General features: G+C 47.3%; 1 protein-coding gene across 4 annotated transcripts in view; it reads right to left on the bottom strand.

The window, feature by feature from the left end:
- The window catches only part of MRTFB (myocardin related transcription factor B), a 120,164-nt gene that overhangs the window by 86,540 nt on the left and 10,903 nt on the right, over positions 1–22,721 (bottom strand). Inside the window, exons 1-2 of one of the 4 annotated variants that reach the window (XM_081170318.1) lie at positions 22,220–22,681; positions 13,166–13,216 (exon numbers count right to left, since the gene is read on the bottom strand). The exons of 1 other annotated variant lie outside the window; for it this stretch is intronic. In XM_081170318.1, the coding sequence (XP_081026444.1) occupies positions 13,166–13,216; positions 22,220–22,557 (389 nt within the window). In that variant the 5' untranslated portion in view covers positions 22,558–22,681. Of the gene's footprint in view, positions 1–13,165; positions 13,217–22,219; positions 22,682–22,721 lie in introns of those variants that run through there. 2 more of the 4 variants (XM_081170320.1, XM_081170319.1) reach the window with 2 other exon arrangements.

Raw genomic sequence — 22,721 nt, 5'->3', positions numbered from 1 at the left:
ACTGGACTGACTACTGAGTAACAGGCTGATTGATTTGTTATCAGAATTGGTGTTGAGGTCCTCAAGCCTATCAGTGTTGGACAATTTCAAGATCCCTTTTGTGACCTCCTGAGTTCATGGTGCCACCTTATGTCTGTCTCCATGTTTAACTGTCACAATGCATGTTGCAGATGATTCTCTGGATTACATGTTTTATTCCAATCAGTGTGATGGTACCCAGATGGTAGGGAATACTGCTTTGGTAATTGAGAATATCATAACTTTAGTCTGTGGAGGGAGTGATGGGTCATTGAAGATTTCCATCCCTTAAAGGTGATTGGTACAAGGAATTACCAAAATGTTACCAGTCAATCTCATTGGCTGTCTAAAGGGAAGTCTTCTTTCTGCACATAACTGTTAAGTCTCTTTCTGCACAAAATTCCCGCCTTAGTACTTATGTTAACCAATCACAAGTTTCTGTGTGTATGTATCAACCAATCAGCCACAGGCACACTTTTGGCAATGCTTGTAATATTCAATAAAAGAGGCTCTCAGGGTCCGCCCAGAGAGACGCCTAGCTACACCCGCCTCTCTCGTCTCCCATGATTTTTCATTTCTACAGCTGTCAAAGCTCTAGCTGGCCTCTGGAACAGGGGGTTGACTCAGGCAGTTTATATGATAGCACTGATGAGTCTTCTCCCATGTCCTTGAATCTATAACTCTTCCTGGTATTCCAGAAAATAGAGAACATAAAGCAGAAGGGACATTGGGACAAATATAAAGAAGCATGGGCTGGTATCCACTTGAAGCCCTTGTTTTCTGAGTCATTCTATCCAAAGAAACATTTTCAGATAGTAAGAGGCCTATTACAACTTGGCTTACATTCTGATCAAATTCAAGCTCCAGTGGAGTATTGTGACATACAGTACTTGGGAGGCTGTGTGTATGTGTGTGTGTGCTTGTAGAGAATGGGCAATCCTCACAACTTAGCTATGTACAGTGGTGCCTCGCAAGACGAAATTAATTCGTTCCGCAAGTCTCTTCGTCTTGCGGTTTTTTCGTCTTGCGATGCACGGTTTCCCATAGGAATGCATTGAAAATCAATTAATGCGTTCCTAGGGAAACCGCTTGCCAGGCTGGCGGTGCGGAGAAGGGCTTTTCTCCGCACCGCAAGCCTTCAGGACAGGTACGGGAACAGAGGGGAAGGCGCGCAGCGCTTTCCCTCTGTTCCCGGGGCTTGCGTGGGAGGAGGGTTTTTCCTCCCCGCCGCCAACATTCAGAACAGCATTCTGAATGTTGGCGGTGGGAAGGAAAACCCTCCTCCCACCCCAAGTCTTCAGGAAAGCCATCCGATGCCGAGCGGCGGGAGGAGGCGTCGTCCCCCCGCCCGGCATCGGAGCTTCGTTCCGATGCCGCGCGCCGGGAGGAGGCGTTCCCCCCCGCCCGGCATCGGAGCTTCGTTCCGATGCCGCACGGGGGGGGAGGAGGCGTTCCCCCCCGCCCGGCATCGGAGCTTCGTTCCGATGCCGCGCGCGGGGGGAGGAGGCGTTCCCCCCCCGCCCGGCATCGGAGCTTCCTTCCGATGCCGCGCGGGGGGGGAGGAGGCGTTCCCCCCCCGCCCAGCATCGGAGCTTCCTTCCGATGCCGCGCGGCGGGAGGAGGCGTCCCCCCCCCGCCCGGCATCGGAGCTTCGTTCCGATGCCGCGCGGCGGGAGGAGGTCCGAGGACAGTGGGGAAGACGCGCTGCGCTTCCCCGCTGTCCCGGAGATTTCCCTATGGGCTGTCGTCTTGCGAGGCAAGCCCATAGGGAAATTCGTTTTGCGAAGCGCCTCCAAAACGGAAAACCCTTTCGTCTAGCGGGTTTTCCGTCTTGCGAGGCGTTCGTCTTGCGGGGTACCACTGTAAGACATATCCACAGTCTCAAATTATAAATTTTGCTTCAATGAGCTTCAGTTGTTGTTACCTGAGGATACAGAGTTCTTTAAAAAGCAAATCCAGCCATGTGTACACACTACTCTTGCCCATCCTAAGTGAGTCAGGAAAGGCTGGCCAGATTGGTCAGAATAGGCTGACCAGATTTATCTCTCTTCTGTGGAAAACTGTATTCTGCCCCTTTGAAGGCAACTATAAGACTTTTTTGGGAGGAGGGGACAGAATGACCCATATAGACCTCAATTACCTGCCAGTTTCTAATATGCTAGGAGATGTGAGGATTTTGAGACTTCTGAATATTACTGATTATATTGACCCACATTATTAGGCTTTAGGACTGAAACCATTTTGATTACCTTTGCCAAGAGATGCACAAGGAAGTATGATATATCTCCTGAACCTCCTTCTGGGTCACATTATGTGATTGGAAGCACTGCTTTGTGATTATTCTTCTCCTGCATCTTACGTTGGCCTCATCTCATTGGGTGCTATAAGATTCCAATTTGTCCCCTTTGTTTTGAGATATTTACATGAACTTGCTAGCATAAATTCGCTTGATGTTTAGCGCAAGAGGACATCATATAACACGGTGAAAGCTATAAACAGGTGCCTGAGGTAAATGACAGGATTGGGTAAGGGTGAATAAACAGTAGCTTAGTCTTAAGATGGAAATATTCATCAATGGCCTTATCTGGGAGCTGAGGGTTCCCCTAATTTGAATGGTTAGCAGTTTCAAGGAAAGAGCAAGTGTGCCGTTTGGGAATGTTTCTGGAACCTCAACAGGTCACAGTAAGGATAGCACTTGACCAGCTGAAGCTGGTACGTCAGCAGCAAGCACTCCTGAAAAATGGTGACCTAGCTACATGCCTGATAAACTTAAGTCTAGATTACTACAATATGTTCTATGTGGGGCAGCAGCTGCATCTGGAGACTGTTCAGAATCTTCAGTAGGTTCAAGATGCAACAGCCCCATTATCAGGAGTTACTGAGAGCACTTAAAACATGTACCAAGAGATCTATAATGGCTCCCAAACACAATTAAAAGTTCTTTAAAGCTCAACCATAAAGCTCTAATGGCTTTGGCATTTTTAGAGAGCATCATTTCAGTATGAGCCCCATACCCATACACCAAGGGTCTCCATCTTTGTCATAGGCTAGATTGAGGATGACAAGGAACATGTCCTTTTCCTGCAGCAGCATTTTTTTCCTGAAAGACTCACCCTAGGTCAACCAGATTTTCACCAGCCTTTTAAAAGAAAACTATTCTGTTTCAGGCCTTACTGATTAATGAGGAAACTTGAATCAAATCTACCAGTCAAGTTTTTATATTTTGTTCTTTTGGTTTTTTAATGCAATGATTAATAGTTTAAATTTATTCTGTTTCATTGTGTATGTTTTAGTGAATATGTTGTTCATTCCCCAAGGGCTCTGTGCAGCTATGCTGCAGGACCTAAATGTTAAAATATAATATTTACTCAAATCTAATGCTCACTGTTTTTAGCCAAATTACGTTGCAAAAATTAAGGTGTGCATTAGATTCAATGGCACATTTACATTCACCAGCAAATACCTTTTTTGGTTTCAAGGTTCTGAAAATTGAGGTGCGCATTAGATTCAATAGCACATTAGACTCGAGGCAATACGGTAGTATTGCTGATAGACATGTTGGCCTATTAGAGGGGGCAGGAGGGAATCCAAAGGCATAATATTTTTATTAGGATCAGCAAATCTTTTCGGTCCTAGTAAAGATACTGTGTTACGGCTGCTACATAAAATATTTTATTATCATAATACAACAAAACCTTAACTGATTTTGCAATTGTGAGGCATATTATCAGAGGTTTTAGAAGAGTTTAAATTATATCGCACAACTAATATGCTATTTTGGGCTATCTCTTCGGTTTCTGAAAGCTATAGTGCTCCAACTGGTTGAGAGGAAGGAGAAAGGAAGAAGCACTTGCACAAGTGCTGAAAACCTGGCCTCACAGTACAAGCTGACTTTTTTTAGAGATGGAAGATTTAGAAAAGTGAAGTGCAAATACGTGAACAATGCAATCCTATACATCTCTACTCAAAAGTAAAAACCATTGAGTGGGATTTACTTCCAGGTTAAGGTGCATAGTAACACATTTAAGGCTGCAGTCTTAAAGTGCTTTCTATGTGTGATGCAGTTTGCTGCCTGAAAGTGCTAAATCAAAAAGCACCTACTTGTCAAGAAAGAGAAATAACGACAACAAAGTTATTAAATCAGCCGGACGGGTGGACGTACATCCTGTAAGCCCAATTTCCCAACATTTCCTTTGAAAATGGTAATGTTGATACATGTTTGATGTAGATACAATATTTGGACAGCTACCGAACTGATGAGAGGCTCTTCCCACAAAGCCTACTTAGCCAATATCACAAAATGAACGTATACTTTTAAATTATATTTTAATGCAAATAAACAGATGTTGCCTGTATTTAGACCACTCCACTGTAAACATAATGTAAAAACTGATTTTAAAGCCTAAAAACATATTATGTTTGTGGCAAACCTACTTTATTTACTCTTACAAGTATTCTCTATTTTTTAAAAAACAACTTTTTAAGATTCAAAGAATAACCTTTATGCAAATACTAAGCCCATTACTGGTCTCAGACCATCACTTCACATCTCTAATTCATTCTGAGTGGGTGGAAGAAGAGTTTAGTCCCTGGGGCCAACAAGAATCAAGCTCTAATTAATAAAAACTTATTTGACAGATCCACTTATATTTCATGACTAACAGTGCATGATGCAAGGACAAGATTTAACTGACTATCCAAAACTTAGTGTGATAAACTGAAAACAATGTTGATCGTTATTGAGTTGGTGGAATATCTGCCCCATAAGAATAGTAAATCACAATGCAGTTAGAATTACAAAGTGTTCATAGGATCTCTTGTTCATATTATCCTCTCAAAAAAATAAAATGATGGTATGAAATTTAAAACACACACACACACACACACACACACACATTTTTCTTTACATTCATTTAATACATTAGGACCTTGGATCTTATAAACACTTATTACAAAGCAAGTGATTTGAGTAGAACTTATTCCTAAGAATATTTTAAGTGACAGTATTAACTACAGCATCTTTATAGATAGATTTTCTTTGTTTACAGACAAAAGGCAGTAAGGATCAATTCATTCATTTTGTCTTCAATGCGACTGAAAAAGTGACACAGGAACCACTCCCTACAGCAGGGATAGCTAACCTGTGGTCTTCCAGATGCTGCTGGACAACAACTCCCATCATCCCTGACCACTGGCCATGAGGAGGCCTCCTTGCCCTACAGAAGACTATCAAGTTGCTCTTTCACAGTGGTAGTAGTTTTAAATAAGCTGAAACGAAGTTGCAACACAAGCAACTACCCATGGAGAAACACCATCACACTTCACTCAATTTCAGCAGCCACTATTCTACAAATGCAACATATGCAGAGATTGAAAGTTGATTGAAAGTATTATTAATCTGGCCCTGTAATAATGTGTTTACTCTGATGCATAATCTGCAACATCCTACTGAATGCATGAGTTACTTAGGACTTCAACCAAAATTCAAACTGCAGGTGGGTCAAACACAGTGCACAAATATTGCTATTCTTGAAATTAGAGAAGTTTGTGTCCATTTTTTGCTACAGTGCATAATAATGTGTGACTTTCTTTGATGACTAGCATATCACAAATTGTTGTGAAACTCCCTTCAGTTTCACAACCGGTTTGTCATGTGGACAAGTGGGGGGTAAGGGGAACCTACTGTATGATTAAAAATACATTCAAAGCCCCATTGTGATAATGGAATCAGTTTCATAATTCTCTGGACATAAATGTGTTTTAATTCCAAAGGAGTAATATTTCATTTTCTAATTCTTCAGTTACTTCAAAAGATGTATTTTCAAGAATCTGAGTAATATGAAAGTACAAAACAGTAAAAAAACTTTAAGATGGATCTTTTAATATACTGATAAATACAAATTTGTTGTCAGAGCTGCTCGAAGATCCTAGCTCACAGAGGATCACGCTAGCCAGCGATCATTAAGTAAAAGTCTTTATTGAGTTACAGTTTCTATTCTCAAGCTGCTGCGTGCAACTCTACGTCTAGTAGCTAGATCGGCGAAGCTCCGTCTGATTCTCCGCCCCTTGTGCACCAACTTAATATCCTAGCCCTGCTCCACCTTTTCCGCCTGACTGTTCTCCTCTGGGTCCCTCTGCCCCCCGGGGTTTCTTCCTTCCGGGATTCTTCTGACGCTGACCCGGACCCTCCTGCCTCCTTGCGCTGGGCTTTAGGACCTGGCTCCCTTTCCGGGCTGCTTACTGCGCCGCCTTCCTCTGCATTTGAACTTGGCGCGCGCGCCCAACCTTCCACTTTCCGCTTAACCGTTTCTTCGCTCCCCGATGGAGGTGTGGCCACTCCTGACTCATGCCCTCCCTCCTGTGGTGAGCTGCCAGCGCTTGCCCCCTGGCTCCCTTCCTCCTCCCTGCTCCCTAGCGGTGACGCTGGTCCCGATTTCCAACTGCTCTCCTCTGAGTCCCCTCTGGCTCTATCTTCCTGGGGTGCCCCCCTAAACTCCCCCCTTGCCCTGGCCACTGGTGCTCCTTTCTGTGAATCCTCTGATTCACTGGAAAGACTCGGAGATCTCGGGTCGTCGTCATCACTCATCTTTTCTTCTGCCTCCTCCCCTTCGCTCTCTGTTTCCTCCCTTGCCCTTGCCTCTGCTCCTAAACCCCTGACATCCATCCCCCCCTCGAAGCCCCCCATTCCCCCCTCCCCTCCTTCCGGTGCTGGAGCTGGGTGCTGCTGTTGCAAAGGGACGAACGTCGGATATCGTTCGCTTCCCGTGGCGGACCTCCATCTGAAGGCTCCCGGGTCTTCCTCCCTGCTCCCGTCGACGACGGTCACCTCCGCTTCCATCTCTGTGCCGCCGTGCTCGAAACCAGGGTCGTCCCCGAAAACGTCCATGTCCGTCTCTCCCTCACTTCCTCCTGGCGGCGTTGCTCGTCCTGGGCATTCCAGCCACTTTCTGCGGAACTGCTCCTCTGGTTTATCGTCCCACCAATACGAGGGTTCTGATGCAGATCCCGAGGGTGACCCCTCCGGGGAACGGACGTCTTGTGTCGGGTCCTCGTCCGAGTCGAACCCCCGGAAAGTGCTGGCCGAAAGCGTGGGCGTGAAAAGCCAGTCGTCGAAAAAGTCTGCTGGCATTGGTCTATGTGGGAAGAGGGCGTGAAACTCGTCTTTGAGTAGAGGTTCGTCCAAGGCGTAGCCCGGCACCCAGCTGTTCGCACTGGCCGGGGTGCCCTCCTTGGCGAGAAAGTATTCTACCCCCTCTTCCCCCCATCTGGAGTCCAAAATCTCCGTGACTTCGTTGATTCGCTCCTTCTGTGCCACTCCCGCGTGCCCTGTTCTGTCTCTGACCGGACTCGGCGCCGTTCCGGGTTCCTGGAACCTGTGCGGTGCCTTGTAGGGAGTGAGCACCGATCTGTGGAACACCGGATGCATTCTGGAACCCTCCGGAAGTGCCAGTCTGAAAGCTACCGGGTTGACCTGCTCTTCGACTTGGTAGGGCCCCAGTTGTTTATGCCCTAGTTTCTTCTTGGCCAACGACCTGGCCGGCACTGCGTGGGCTGCTAACCAGACCCAGTCTCCCACGTGGAGCTCTTCGCCAACCCTTCTGTGCTTGTCCGCTTGTACCTTGTATGCGTGTTTGGCCAGCTCCAGGTGGCGCCTCAGCTGATCGTGGACTTCCTGCAGCTCCGACGCGAACGCATCTGCTGTCTGCGGCTCCCCCTCCCCCATTCTTTCCAGTCCCGGGAAGGTTCTGGGGTGCCTCCCATTGTTGGCGAAGAACGGCGTGACCCCCGTGGACACGTGCTTCGTGTTGTTGTAGGCGAACTCGGCAAGCGGCAGGTAATCCACCCACGTCGCAGGCTGTTGATTTGCATAACATCTCAGGTACTGCTGCATGATGGCATTGACCCGCTCCGCTTGTCCGTTGGTCTGCGGGTGTCTCGCCGACGCCAGGTTGATCTTGACGTTCAGGAAGCCCATCAGCTTCTGCCAGAAATTCGAGATGAACTGCCGCCCCCGGTCGGACAGAATAGACCGTGGCAGACCGTGAACCTTGAACACGTGGTCTATGAACAGTTTGGCGGTTTGCTCCGCCGTGGCCACCTTCGCACACGGAATGAAATGTGCCATCTTGGAAAACAGGTCCACCACCACCAGCACTGCCGTCTTGCCTCTCGAGCTGGGCAGATCTGTGACAAAGTCCAGAGCCACCCTTTCCCAAGGTTCGACCGGAGTTTGCAGCGGTTCCAACAGTCCGGACGGCGGTCTGTGCACTGGCTTGGCCCTCTGGCAGGTGTCACACCTCGCCACGTAGTCTGCGACCTCCCCTCTCATTCCAGGCCACCAGAAATCCCTGGCTACTAATTCCACCGTCTTCTCCTTGCCAAAGTGCCCGGCCGTGGGCGCGTCGTGCAGCTGCTGCAGCACCTTGGCGCGAAGGTCGTCTCCCGGCACGTAGATGGCCCCTTTACGGATGAGCAATCCATCTCGTAGCTGGAAACCGTCGGCCGCAGCCTTGCCCCTTTGCACCTCTGCCATCTTTGCTTGCGCGAAGGAGTCATCCTGCAACGCTCGTCGCACCGCCTCCAGGTCCACGGTGGCCGCGGCGCACGCCCACACTGTTGGTGCGAAGATGTGCATGGCGGCCGCTGGCGTTGCGTCCTCCAGATACTGTGGCTTACGGGAGAGGGCGTCCGCCATGATGTTAGTGTCCCCCGGGACATACTCTATGCGGAAGTCGAAGTTCGCAAAGAACTCAGCCCAACGTATCTGCCTCTGGTTTAGGAACTGTGCCGTGCGCCAGTGCTCCAGATTCTTGTGGTCCGTGCAAACCTGCACCGTGTGCTTGGCGCCGATCAGGAAGTGCCTCCACGCTTTGAACGCTGCATGAATGGCCAGCAACTCCCTGTCCCAGATGGTGTAGTTCTGCTCGGACTTGCTGAGCTTCCTGGAGTAAAACGCTCCCGGTCGCCACACCCCCTGCTGGTCCTTCTGCAGCAGGACCGCCCCCACGGCTCTGTCCGAGGCGTCTGTCTCCACCCTCATCGGCCTGCTGGGGTTGACATGAAGCAGCTGCTCTTCCGACGCGAAGAGACGCTTGAGTGCCTGAAAGGACTGCTCCGCCTGCTCCGTCCAAACGAACTTCTTTTTCTTGGAGCTAAGCGTGTCTGTGATGGCCGCTGTCTGCATAGCGAAGCCTTTGATAAACTTGCGATAGAAGTTCGCGAAGCCGACAAACCGTTGGACCTCCTTCCGGTTGCGTGGACTCTTCCAATCCAACACCGCTCGAACCTTGGCGCTGTCCATGGCGAGCCCCTTGTCAGACAGCTTGTAGCCCAGAAAGTCCACCTCCGTCACGTCAAATTGGCACTTCTCCAGCTTGGCGTAGAGCCTATGTTGCTTTAGCCTGCTCAGCACTTCCTTGACGTGCCCGTCATGCTCCTGCTGCGATTCCGAAAAGATCAGGATGTCATCTAAGAAACAGACGCACGTCTTGTAGAGAAGGCCCGCCAACACGTGATGCATGAAAGCTTGAAAAACGTGGGAGCCATTTTGCAATCCAAAAGGCATAACTCTATATTCGTAGGTCCCCAGTGGCGTGAACATGGCCGTCTTCCACTCATCTCCTTCCCGCATGCGAATGAGGTTGTACGCCCCTCGCAGGTCCAACTTGGTGAACACTTTTCCCTTCCGCACCTTCGCTAGGAGGTCGTCGATTCGGGGCATGGGGAAGTCCGATGGCTTGGTCCCACTGTTTAAAATGCGATAGTCCACGACCAGTCTTTTTTGGGGCGTGTCTCGCTTTTTAACAAAGAATACAGGACTGCCCCCCGCTGCCTTGGACTCTCGGATGAAACCGCGCTCCAAATTATGATCTATGAACTCCTTGAGTTCTTGCAGTTCGTCCTCTGACATGGAATACAGTTTCCCTTTAGGCAGCGCCGCCCCCGGCAGCAGGTCAATTTTGCAGTCATATGGTCTGTGAGGGGGTAGTCTGTCCGCCTCCTTTTCGCAGAAAACTTCCAAAAATTCTGCGTACTTGTGGGGAATCGCTTGCAGCGTGCCTAGCAGCAGCTGTGACTCCTCTTCCTCTCCTTCCTGCCGGGGCATGATGCAGTGTTCAGCACAAAAGGAAGAGCCGAAGATCAGCTGCCTCTGGTACCAAGCCAGCGTTGGGCTGTGCTTGTCCAGCCAACTCATTCCCAATACAATGGGCGTATCCGATAGTTGAGTGACATTGAAGCTGATGACTTCTTTGTGATTCCCAAGGCGCATCACCATCGGTGGCGTCTGCTTCACCACTTGCCCCCCTAGCAGCTCCCTGCCATCCACCGTGACAACCTGCAGAGGCAGTGTGGCCGGCAGCAACTGTATAGCGTGTTTGTCGACAAAGTCCTGCCCTATAAAGTCCGCATTGCTGCCCGAGTCCACGGTGATTGGCACGTCCATGGTGATTCCATTGGGCAGCTGGAGAGATGCGGTGAGCCTCACTACTGGTTTGGGCGGGAGGGGGTTCACGGGCTGTAAAATCTCTGGGGACTGCGTCACTAACACGTCTGGCTGGGCCCCAGTGCCTCTTCCTCCAGCCAGACTGCGTCGTTTCCCTGCTGTGGTCCACCTTGCTGCGTCGCTGCAGTCACCATTGCTGAGGCTGCAGTGAGCTTGTGGGGCCTCTGGGGACACTCTTTCGCCATGTGCCCTGGCTCCTCACAGACGTAACACTTCCTGTTCCCTCTAGGAGGCTTCGCTTTCACTGCTGCCGGTGCTAGGGCTCTGGTTGCTGACTGAGCCCTTGCACCTCCAACCTCCATAGGTTCCGCTCCTCCTCCTGGTGGAGGCGTGGATTGCGCCCGCGCTGCGTCTCTGGGAAGGAAGGAGGGGCCCCTGGCTGGTTCGCGCCCTCCACGCCCTTCGTCCCTGCTCCACGGACGTTCTTCCAGCCGCACCCCCACTGCCAGTGCCCTCTGAACGACCTCCTGGGTGGTCCGGGGTCTCTCCCCCCTCGCGATTTCATCTTTAATCGAGCTGTGCAGCCCCTCCCAAAAGAGGTCTCTCACAGGGGCCGAATCTCTGTCCCATTCCAGGGCACTGACCAAAGCGAAAAAGCGGGCATGATATTGCCTTACGCTGGCCCTCCCTTGCCTTAGTCCATGCACCTCCTTCCGGGCAAGATCCACGTCAATGCTTGATAAAAAACACCCATCCATCGCTTTAATAAAGGCATCCGCATCTTGGAGCGCCGGATCCTTATCTCTCCATAGATTGCGCAGCCATGCTTTAGCATCCCCATGCAAATGGGACATGATGAATCCCACCTTCTCTTGCTCAACTCTAAAGTCTTTATTCAGCAGTTGCAGTGCGCACAGTACATCTGCTCTAAAGTTGGGATACTGTTGCAGGTTCCCATCGAAGTGAGAGACCAGACCGCCTGTTCGTCTCGCCAACCCAATTCCCTCCTGTCTGGGTGTCTGCTTTGTAAGCACGTCTAACCTGACTTGGAGATCCCTGCAGGCGGCAGCTGCCTCCTCCTCTCTCTTCCGGGATGCGAGAGCCTCTGCATTCAGTTGTGACACTGCTTTTCTGAGTTCCTCTATCTGCTGCTCAGCCGTCATGTCGGCTGCCGTTCGTGAGCTCGCTGATAGGCACCTGCTTCTCTCCCCTCCTCGAGGCTGTAGATGCCCACACTTGTGAGACGGAGCTTACTGTCAGAGCTGCTCGAAGATCCTAGCTCACAGAGGATCACGCTAGCCAGCGATCATTAAGTAAAAGTCTTTATTGAGTTACAGTTTCCATTCTCAAGCTGCTGCGTGCAACTCTACGTCTAGTAGCTAGATCGGCGAAGCTCCGTCTGATTCTCCGCCCCTTGTGCACCAACTTAATATCCTAGCCCTGCTCCACCTTTTCCGCCTGACTGTTCTCCTCTGGGTCCCTCTGCCCCCCGGGGTTTCTTCCTTCCGGGATTCTTCTGACGCTGACCCGGACCCTCCTGCCTCCTTGCGCCGGGCTTTAGGACCTGGCTCCCTTTCCGGGCTGCTTACTGCGCCGCCTTCCTCTGCATTTGAACTTGGCGCGCGCGCCCAACCTTCCACTTTCCGCTTAACCGTTTCTTCGCTCCCCGATGGAGGTGTGGCCACTCCTGACTCATGCCCTCCCTCCTGTGGTGAGCTGCCAGCGCTTGCCCCCTGGCTCCCTTCCTCCTCCCTGCTCCCTAGCGGTGACGCTGGTCCCGATTTCCAACTGCTCTCCTCTGAGTCCCCTCTGGCTCTATCTTCCTGGGGTGCCCCCCTAAACTCCCCCCTTGCCCTGGCCACTGGTGCTCCTTTCTGTGAATCCTCTGATTCACTGGAAAGACTCGGAGATCTCGGGTCGTCGTCATCACTCATCTTTTCTTCTGCCTCCTCCCCTTCGCTCTCTGTTTCCTCCCTTGCCCTTGCCTCTGCTCCTAAACCCCTGACATTTGTTTTCACAAAATGAGTTAGGATTAGAATCCATGGTTGAGAAATTCAGTGAATAATTCCTAAATGAGCAGAATGGGATTTCTTAAAATGAGTAAAATATTTGCACAGGAAAAACTGTCAAGGAAGTATGAAACTATTATTAAATTTGAAAGCATAACTAGGAAATTATTGGAATGGATAGATTAGCTTGGATCTGAAAGACCTTGCCATGTGACTGAAATGCATAGGGGCATGCCAATCCCACCCCACCCCCCAGCTATACCCTCCCCTTTTCCTCCACTGCCCAAAAGATTGCTTTGTAGTGTTTCCCCTTCGTTGGCAGAGTTTCCAGCAGACACAGGGATTGTAGATGTGGAAGATGTGGGTTGATATACAACCACTCTCACTGTGTGAGTAGAAGACCCATTCCCTCGCACAGGAATCTAAAGCCAATCATGTGAGATAGCAATTATTTCTGCCAAGTGAAAATTGGGAGAAATCTAGCAAAAAAATGAGGAACTGTTACCCATGAACGAGTTTTAGATTCTACTGAAGAATATATAAGCAAACAATGAAAATAGTGTTGCCAACAGCTGTATACAAGATGAACTTGCTGTGGCTGAAGGAGCTTTGAGTACCCTGTAGAAAGCTGGTAAATTTCAGCTACAGTATGTTTTGAGAGGACTAATACATGCTGATATGTAAACTTACTTACCTCACCACTAACCACTTAAAATCGTGTCCCTTCAATACATTCAATGTGAATCTGGAAAATGAAAGATCACAAAAAAAGAATCTAAAATTTCCTCTTAACATTTATTTATATATACAAATAATCTTAGTTCCTGATTCAGGAAGCTGCCTTGTGTGATTGGAGCAGGTCCAGTTTTCCTGTTTCCACTAAATACATGGAGAAGATAAAACTAATTTGAAGGGACCCTGATTAACTTAACATAGTTCTCAAGTACAAGATTTGCACAATGTAACATTTATCACCCAGCTAAAGAATTAGAAAATGACATTCCATTAACTGTACGGAATAGTATTGTCGTCGTCATCATCATCATCTTTATTACGGTCAAAGACCAGCATAGGTTAAAATAGGAACACACAGTAATTTAGGAAATAAAATGGGTAAAATGAGTGACTCAAAGAAGGGGGTATGCATGAGGGAGACTTAAAATCAGCTAGAGAGTTAAGAGCAAGCAGTTGCAAAAGTAACTATAGAAGGGAGGGTGCAAGAGAGGGCACGGGTCTTGAGTTTAGGTCTGGTACATGACCCAAACCATTCTTCGGTGAATGTCCATCTTTGCAGTGCAAAATTTGGCAGCTGAGTATATTACATCTGGGTTTGCATCTTGAAGTAGCAAGGAGGTATAGCATTGCTCTGTCTGTGCAGAGAATTGGTATAGAATTGGCAGGATGAACTTGACACATCTGCATAATATCGGCAGTGGAAGAAGACATATTCAATAGTTTCTAGCTGCCCTGAGACACAGGGGCATTTCTCCTCCCCGTAAGGTATCTTCCTAAAACGGCCTTCCTGGATAGCTGAGGGGAAGGCCTGACCTCGGGCCAAAGTGAAGGCCCTTTGCTGTTTTGGTATTTCTATGTTGGTTATATATGGCATTTGGGAATTGAGGTATTTTTTTGGTTTAGTATTATAGCTACTTAAGTTCTGAGCCTGCTATGCTGTTCCTATTTAGAATTCAATCTAAAAGATATTAAAGTTCTCCATTATACAAACACTTATGCATCGAGCCTTTGCTATCAGAACCATAGCAAGAATTCATAAATTAAATTCACACACTTCTAATGAAAGGTTTAGAAGAGAAAACCAAACATTTTCTCTTCTTTTCATCACCAGTTTATATTTCAATTAGAAATATTTCCCCAAATGGCAATTTCAGAAAACTCTACATAATGATGCTTACTTTTGCAGAGAAAATGAATAAGAACATGCACCATTTCTTTTTTGAAAAATGCAGAGAAGACTACTTCTCTCCCCCCCTTCACAGGGGCTGCTTTATGTCAAACATCTCCTTTAATATACAGAACGTATACTGGATGTAAACTTAAGTTTAAAAGCAGTTTAATACATAGAATTAAGATGGGGTCATCTGAGGATAATTGCTGGTTAGTTTCTAGTGACTGCTGTACTATTATTTAGTTTGTCTTAATCTTTGTCCAAATATACAGTGCACCAACTATTGTGTATAAAGAATTGCTCATCTTAAATTTTTATGTACTTTTAAGTCTCATATACGCAAATGACTGTTATAAGATCAGGAGAATACCACTCCTATGTTATAACTCTTGTTCACAATGTTTATGTAACCATACACTCTGTTATGTAAATATTACCTCACTGATTACTGCACATATAACTATTCCAGTCATTCAATGGCTGCACTGTAGTAAGAATGCAAAGGTTCCCATCTTATTTTACCATATTGACTCTAAGCTCTCTTTATCTTCTTTCTACCTTAGAGGCTCAGGTAGAGGAGAGAAGGGTGTATTCTATGCCTAATGAGCTGTTGTAAATAAAAATATGCCCTTTTCCCTTATGGGGTATCCAAGAGCCCATATAGAGTCCTTACATAGGTTCCCTATTGGTAGGAGAAAATAACAGAGGCCAACCAGAGAATATTGAGAAGCAAAGCAGCTAGTAAGCTTGATCTTTATTGATCTGTTGCAACAGGGTACCCCCCTCACACGCAGGAGAGGAAGAGGACCCAGAACAATGGCCTGCAAGGCCTTATAAAGACTTTTGAAATTCCCCTTCTCTAGATCAGGACCACCCCCAGAAACATTATGCATACATCACAGAAGGGGTGTAACCTAAGACCACCCCTCAGATACATCCCACCTACATCACAGAAATTTAAATGTTGTTTTTCTCTTCTCCTTGTTTATCTCCTGTCTAGCAGGTTACTTGATTGGATTTTCTGGGGAGCCTGGCCATTCTTTTGTAATGCTAAAATACTTATTTCCTGGGCCAGGTCACAGGCTCACACCTTATTCAAACACAGATTAAAGGAAGAGACAATGGGGAGGCTTTTCCATTTTTAACCTTGCAGAGAAAGGATTTGGTCAGTTTGGGAATCAAAATGGTTCCAGATTGGCCTTCCTGTACTGATCTATGTATGTGCAGTTATGAACATTACTATATATCTAAAACCATAAAATTCCTATCACAATTTCCCCCCTTTGGGGCTAGAATTTTTCTTAAAAATTTTTGCCCCACAAATAATAACATCGTATGTTGTAGATGGATGTCTTTGTATGAATATATCATATAAAAATAACACATGTTGCGTTTTGCTACTAAATTACTTGTGGCATTCTAACACTTTGGGAGAGACCATTTACTCAATAGTGTTCTATGCTTTACACCTAGCAGGAAGGTAAGGTCCACTAATGACTGAAAAGTGCAGTTTGCTTCCCCCCCGCCATTTTTGTGTGTTCCACGTTGGCCTTCCTGTACTGATCTATGTATGTGCAGTTATGAACATTACTATATATCTAAAACTATAAAATTCCTATCACAATATTCCCCCCTTTGGGGCTAGATTTACAACAGAGCAAAGGTGCCTCCGGCAAGGTAGTACTGAGAAATTATACAATACACTGGATGCCCAACAAACCAGGCAGATAGAACTGCCTCCTTGTGTGCAGGGGTTCCAAGATAAGAAGAATAAGGATGGCACATCCCATATCACTTATACACTTAAGGCCACATAGATCAGGATCAACTCCTAGCTTAAAAGGAAACTCCAATTCTCACTTTTGTTACAAAACAAAAATGATCACAATCATTACTAGAGCTCCTAGGAGACTGAGCACCCAAGTTTTAGTAATGTTTGCTCCTGGTGTTGGAGCATATTCCCAACATAAATTATACTTGCTTCTCCATTTTAGCCAAAATATATAGAATGGAAGAGGCACCAAACCTCAATTAAAATACAAACATTTAAAAAGCATACCATGAAGCATTGAACTGTGTTACAGCAAAGCTTTTCAAAATAGCAACTATATTCAAATAAGAGTTAGGAAATGTTTTGCTCTGGAAAAAAAGCAATGGGAAGGGAATATATTTATCCTTTACATAAATAATAAAGAATATATCCACAATTGTTCACAATGATGCTGTACTATGACTGCTAAGAAAAACACATCCCTCGTGCATAAGTAGTTTCAGGATGGAATATATTTAATATTGTAAAACAAAAATACAAATTTTCATGATCGGCTGAATCTTGAAAATATTCAGAATTACTCAGAGTTAAGGAAGTTTCTTAAAGGCGAAATATTGAAGGCACAAATGCAAAAGTAGCCTTTTCAACTGTTTTGACTGTAGAGCAAGCACCTTCCAAGCATAATCACAGTATGTGATAAACCACATATGACATATCCCAGAAGGCAAACATTAATTACAAAAAAGTAAAAAAAGTTGTATCCCACAAAGGTATGTCTTGGCTCCACTGCAGTTCAACAACTCCTTAAATAATTTGAAAACCTGAGTGAGAAACACGCTCAGTCAGTTTGCAAATCATATGAGGATCCGCAAGCAGCATAAAGAAAAAAGGTTATCCTTACTTAGGGTGGTATTCAACTAAGCTTTACGAAGAGCAGACCCAGTGAAATTAATAAACTTAAAGTATGTAGGTAAGGTTTAAGGTTGTTACAAAATAGGCAAATAATAAGATTGCATTAACAAATATACTGTATGCAAGACACAATGAGGGTAATAGTCCTGATCAGTTGAAATAAGGCCTCAGCTACAGTCTGATATTTACTATGATAAAACCGACAAACATCAGTTGAGCCAACAAACCTAGTTTTGGACTTCAGGTATGTATGGGTGTGCTACATGATGAAAAAAAAAGCCTACACACAGGTGGGGGTATCTATGATGTCAGGAGAAAGCTATGGTAGACCCTTTCCCCCTCCCATGTAGCTTTCCATATGGAAGGTGACAGATAAAGAGAAATTTTCTATAATTGGTGTCTTCACTACTTCAACACTTACAGGAAATTTTAAAAGATTAGTACCAGGAAAAGGATTGTGTAATTAAGTTCAACAAGTAGCAGCTTAAGATCTTCAGGCTCCCAGACCCAAAGGTAACCAAAAACGATTTTCACGTTGTGTACAAAAAGGCTAAGGTTACAGAAATTCAAAAGTGACAAATTTGCTCCACTTCCCAGTGGGGAGGAATTGTGGTGGACCGTGTGGCCACCCACTCCCCACCGGGGGCGGAGGACTCTGTCCCCCATTGCCTGGGGGATCCCGGCCATGTCAGAGCCCAGCCAGCCTATCCGCTGGCCGGGGTGTGTGACCGGGACAGTTTAAACCAAGGAGCAAGCCAGAGGACGTCCTCTTTGGCTCTCTTCCTCAATTCAAAAGTGACAAATACATCCACTGGAGCAATCCAGCTGCCTCTTTTACAGAATACAGGGATACCTCGAGTTAAGAACTTAATTTGTTCTGGAGGTCTGTTCTTAACCTGAAACTGTTCTTAACCTGAAGCACCACTTTAGCCTTCTACTGCCGCCGCTGCACAATTTCTGTTCTCATCCTGAAGCAAAGTTCTTAACCCGAGGTAATATTTCTGGGTTAGCAGAGTCTGCAACCTGAAGCGTATGTGTCAGGGCTGCCTCAGGTCTCAGCTCACAAAAGACCAACGCCAAGTTCTTCTTATATACAAGGATGTTTATTGCAGTTCATAGATGGTTCCATCACCGAGGCGTGCAGCCTCCACGTCTGTTAACCTTAGACCGTTGAAGTCCCCTCTGAATCAGTCCCTCCCCTGCACCAGTTTAAGAGGCTTACGCTGCTCCACCTCTTTCTCGGCTGCCGGAGCTGTTTCCCCTGGCACACTGGAACCTCCCCCCCTTCGCTGCGCTCTGGAGGGGAAACTGGCCCTGATTCCCAGCTGCCGCTTTGGGGTCCCCTGCTGGCCCCCCGCTCCTGACACTCTCCCCCTGGGGCTCCCCTTGCCCTGACCACGGGCGCCCCCTTCTGGGAATCCTCTGATTCGCTGGAGAGACTCATAGAATCCCCTGCGTCATTGTCATCCTCTTCCTCGCTGTCCTAGGATTCCTCTCCATCACTCTCCATTTCCTGCCTTCCCTGTGCCTCCGTCCCTGTACCCCTGACAGTATGTAACCTGAAGCATACGTAACCCGAGGTACCACTGTACAGAAATCTGGGAATTGGGAAGGGAATGGGACATGAGTTGTTCTCACACTGGAAACTCAATGTTCAGTACAGTTTAAGGAACTACTGGATGAGATCCCATGGTCAGAAATACTCAAAGAGAAGGGGGTTTCTTAAAGGTGAAATATTGAAAGCACAAGTGCAGATAATTCCAACAAGAAAGGAAAGTGGGAGGCATCTGAAGAAACCACTATAGCTGCATTTACAGCTGACCTGAGATGTAAGAAGGGCCTGTATAAGAAATGGAAGAAAGCTGAAATCATGAAGTAGCCAGCAGTGGCAGGGAGAGGGTCAGGCATAACGAGCTCAGGCTTGCATGAGAGGTTAAAAACAATAATAAAAGGGCTTTTTTTGCTATGTTCAAAACAAGAGGAAGAACAAGCAAGCAGTAGGTACTCTGTGTGGAGAAGATGTAAAAGTATAGAAGTGGTACAGTGTCCAGATCAAGGAAAGTCCTAGTACTGCTCTAGTCTGCTTTGGCCAGACCACACCTGGAGTTCTGTTCCCAGCTCTGGATGCCACAATTTAAGAAGGATATTGACAAGCTGGAACATGTGCAGAGGAGGGCAACCAAGGGTCTGGAAGCCAAACCTTATGAGGGAGTTGAGTATGTTCAGTCTTGAAAAGAGGAGACTGGTAGGAGATATGATAGCCATCTTCAAATATCCAAAGGGCTGTCACATGGAAGATTGAGCAAGCTCTTCTTCTGCTCCACGGGGTAGGACTCGAACCAATGGCTTCAAGTTACAATAAAGGAGATTCTGACTAAACATTGGGAATAACTTTCTGACAGTAAGATCTGTTTGACAATGGAACAGACTCCCTCAGAAGGTGGTGGACTCTCTGTCATTGATACTTTAGTTGAGATTCCTGCATTGCAGGTTGTTAGTCTAGATGACTCTCAAGATCCGCTCCAGCTCTACAATTCTGTGAATTTATTATTCATTTTATTGCAGTGATTTTACAGTTATAGTAACCCTAACTGGTATAATAAAAGTTTCAGACAAAAAAGTAATAAAGCTAGTCCCTCCCACTGCAGCAATGTCCCTGTTATTTTATGGACTTTCCCTTAAAGGCTGTGCATCTCCCTCTTAATCAGTGAAATAGAATAAATCCCACACCTCTCACAAATGAAAAAAGAAAAAGATCTTTTGATAACGTAAGTGAAAGTTATAAACCTCAGTTTAAGACAAGAGGGAAAAGCAATACTGTCACAGCAGCAGGCCATCTCTACCCCGCCCCAATCTGTATTCCATTAGTGCTAAGATTGTGTATTGAGGGATGCAGACATTTAGATTCGGCTCCCCACCTTTTCATAGAATCATAGACTGGCAGAGTTGGAAGATATTCCCAAGGGTCATTTAGTCCAACCCCCTGCAATGTAGGAATCTTTTTGGCCAGCACACGGCTTAAGCCCACGACCTCAAGATTAAGAGTATCACACTCTACCAACTGAGGTATCCACAGTCTCAGTGGTCAGTCATATCCCTGCTAATCTGAGTAGACATGGATACATACAGCTCTGGCTGTTAGCACCCAATGCTACACATGCAAACAGCTAGATCAGGGCCAAATCAGGTGAATAAAGTGGTAGCGCTACTTTCCTCAGTAAAGAGCACAGGCAAATTGTTGAGGAAATTAAGAGAACAGAAACACAGGGCCCCAGAGAATTCAACAGAAAGCACATAGTTCCCTTCATACTGATTGCAGCGATTTTCTTCCCCTTGCAACTCCATGTAAAATGGCAAAACTTCCACTGACACAAAATTGTTCATTTAAAATTCTCAAGCATTAGGGTTAATATTGTTACTGAAAAATAGCTACTTGTATATTTTCCATACACTAGATATAGACTTTTCCAAACAATGTGAACTGAAATATTTCAGGATTCCCTAGTCCCAATGAAAAATTCTCATCTTTTGAAGGGACAGGCTCACAAGTCATTCACTAGACAAGTAATGAATATATTTGTCCTGTTGTATAAAAAGTACTTTTTGAATACTAAAAGTACACCATAAATTTATTTTACTTTACTTGTTACATTTTATCCAGTCCCATCTCTGATGTTTGGAGGCAATGTACACTGTGCTTGCTCTCTCTGTATGATCCTCACAACACCTTGCAAGAGTGTAGCTGGGGACTTGAACCCTGGTCATTCTAACTTCTAAATCAGAAACAGCCAACACAGTGGCCTCCACATGATGCTGGACTACAACTCCCACTATCCTTGCCATTGGCCATGCTAGCTGGAGCTGACAGGATTTGGAGTATATCTAACAAAATGTGGAAGGTTCTGTGTTGACTATCCCTGCACTACATTATGCTGGACGCAGTTTGCTTCTAAATACTGTACTGTACTGTGCTTGAAACCACAGGAATTGAGAGTAGTGTTGCGCTCAGGTCCTGTTTACAGGTTTCCCATGGCATGTGGTTGGCCACTGCAAGAATAGGATGCTGGACCAGAACAGGTAATTGGCCTGTCCCAGCAAAGCTCTCCTTATGTGCCATGGTCTATTATGATCATGATACTCTGCATGTGTGTGTTTTAAAACTCTGCTACCATTCCTGAAGGATGCAAGAACAGGAATACTGGAAGTTGCCTTATTCTGAGACAAACCACTGGCCCATCTAGCTCAGAAGTGTCTACCATGACTGGCAATGATTCTCAGGCAGGAGACTTCCCCACCAAAAGGAGCCAACTCCTGGGGGCCAAGGTCCTTTCACCTTCCCCAAACAAAATATTTGAGGGTGCTAGCACCTCCCAGTTGACGGGCAAACGTTGTGGTGCACCCCATCTATTATGCAGGGCAGGTGCCCCCCCAAAAAAAATTTATTCAGGCTGGCAGCCCTGTTCCCAACCCGATCTGGAGATGCTGGCAGATGCAGTACTACTGCGTTACGACCCTTCCCCTTGAGTTTCCAGGTACAGCAGGTAGGTCACTGTCGGCCCTAAAACAGCCGACGCCCATGATCGGTCCTGCTGACTTTTGGGGAGGGCGCCATCCTACCTAGTGGTTCCACCTCTTCCCCTCCCCTCCCCGCACCTTGTCATGGTACCACAGAACCCGAAAATTAAGACCGTGCTGGCACACGCATTCACACGTATGTAAGCCTAACCCGCGCTGACCCGACCACGGCGGCAATCTTGCCGGCTCTAGAAATGCAGCCACTTCTGGGGAGGGTCCCTGCGGAGTTCGCAGCCTCCTGGAAGCCCCGCCCCCTCTGGACCCCCGAGGTCACAATCTGCAGGCGCTCGCGCAAACAACCAAGACCGCGGAACGGCTATGTGTGTCGCGTGCGCGCGCGCGCTCGGTGGGAAAACGTCGCCCCCTGCTCCACCCCGCCCCCCCCCGCCCAACCGCGACCCTTCGCCTCAAGCCCGCGCTGCCACCGCCGTCGTGGGGGGGGGGGGGAGGGAGAACGGAAAAGATGGGAAAGAGGGGGAAAAAATAATTTCTCTCAAATATATATAGAGTTACACACATTACGCCCTCTCCTCCCCTTCGTCAGCTGAACCCCGCCGCGAACCCGAAGTCCGCCCCTCACTCACCCTCTCTGGACGCTACAGCCGCGGACATGTCCTCTCGCGAGCTTTGGCGGCGAGAGTTTACAAAAGTCGACAGTGAGAGGAGGAGGAGGAGGTGGGGTGAGAGGGGAGAGCACCGTGCGCGAGGGAGCCGGTGGGGGGGGGTGCGCGTTGGTGGGCGTGGCGGGGAGACCCAGCGCGCTCGGCTGATTGGGCGTCGCTTCAGCGCAGGAGCGCCAAGCGGACAAAGGTGTTTGCGGAGGGGAAGGCACGCGACGCTCCCTCGCGCTAAAACCGTTGGCTTTCCTCGGGGAGAGGGTGGGGTGGGGAGAGAGAGCGGCCCTTGGCGCCACCTCTTCCATCCGGGTGTTTTCCCACCTTTTTTCACCCCCACCCCCCACCCTTTCCACCTCCTGCTTCTTTTGTAACTTTCTGAGGCGAGTTGGCACAAGCTGCGCGAAGTTGCCAGCAATGCCAGCCGGAGCCACCTCACACTTGGGAAGCTTCTTTAAAGCGTTTCCCTCTT

Source organism: Podarcis bocagei, assembly GCF_964188305.1.
Source record: "Podarcis bocagei genome assembly, chromosome: 14".
Lineage (NCBI taxonomy): Eukaryota > Metazoa > Chordata > Lepidosauria > Squamata > Lacertidae > Podarcis > Podarcis bocagei.
This window is presented reverse-complemented; position numbering and strand designations above follow the sequence as displayed.